This window comes from Haliaeetus leucocephalus, unplaced genomic scaffold (genome assembly GCF_000737465.1).
Source record: "Haliaeetus leucocephalus isolate CR32 unplaced genomic scaffold, Haliaeetus_leucocephalus-4.0 Scaffold395, whole genome shotgun sequence".
NCBI classification, from domain to species: domain Eukaryota; kingdom Metazoa; phylum Chordata; class Aves; order Accipitriformes; family Accipitridae; genus Haliaeetus; species Haliaeetus leucocephalus.
In genome coordinates, this window is record NW_010972831.1 from 5,468,470 (window position 1) to 5,468,830 (window position 361).

A 361-nucleotide genomic window follows, 5' to 3' on the forward strand; every position below is an offset into this window, starting at 1 on the left:
GGAGCGGAGCGGGGCGGGATGGCGGGCGCCCTGACGGAGGTGCTGGGCGAGGTGCTGGTAGCCGGGGACGGGGAGGAGGTGGCCGTGTCGGCGTTGGCCGCTCGCGGGGTCTCGTTGGTGGGGCTTTACTTCGGTTGTAGCGTCGGCGGCCCCTGCGCTCAGCTCGGCGCCAGCCTGGCCGCTTTTTACGGGCGCTTTAGAGGGGAGGCGGCGGCGGCCGGCGGGCAGCGCCTCGAGATCGTCTTCGTGTCGGCCGAGCAGGAGCAGCAGCAGTGGCAGGAGGCCGTGCGGGCCATGCCCTGGCTGGCGCTGCCCTTCGCCGACAAGCACCGCAAGGTGAGACCGCGGGCGGGCGGCCGTG

The 361-nt window shown here is 74.0% G+C and overlaps 1 protein-coding gene across 1 annotated transcript in view; it reads left to right on the forward strand.

Moving 5' to 3' along the window:
* Positions 1-18: 18 nt before the first annotated feature.
* Positions 19-361, forward strand: part of NXN (nucleoredoxin) — a 54,137-nt gene continuing 53,794 nt past the window's right edge. The window contains exon 1 of the mRNA XM_010573741.1: positions 19-336. Coding sequence (XP_010572043.1) covers positions 19-336 — 318 coding nt within the window. The remainder of the gene's footprint in view (positions 337-361) is intronic.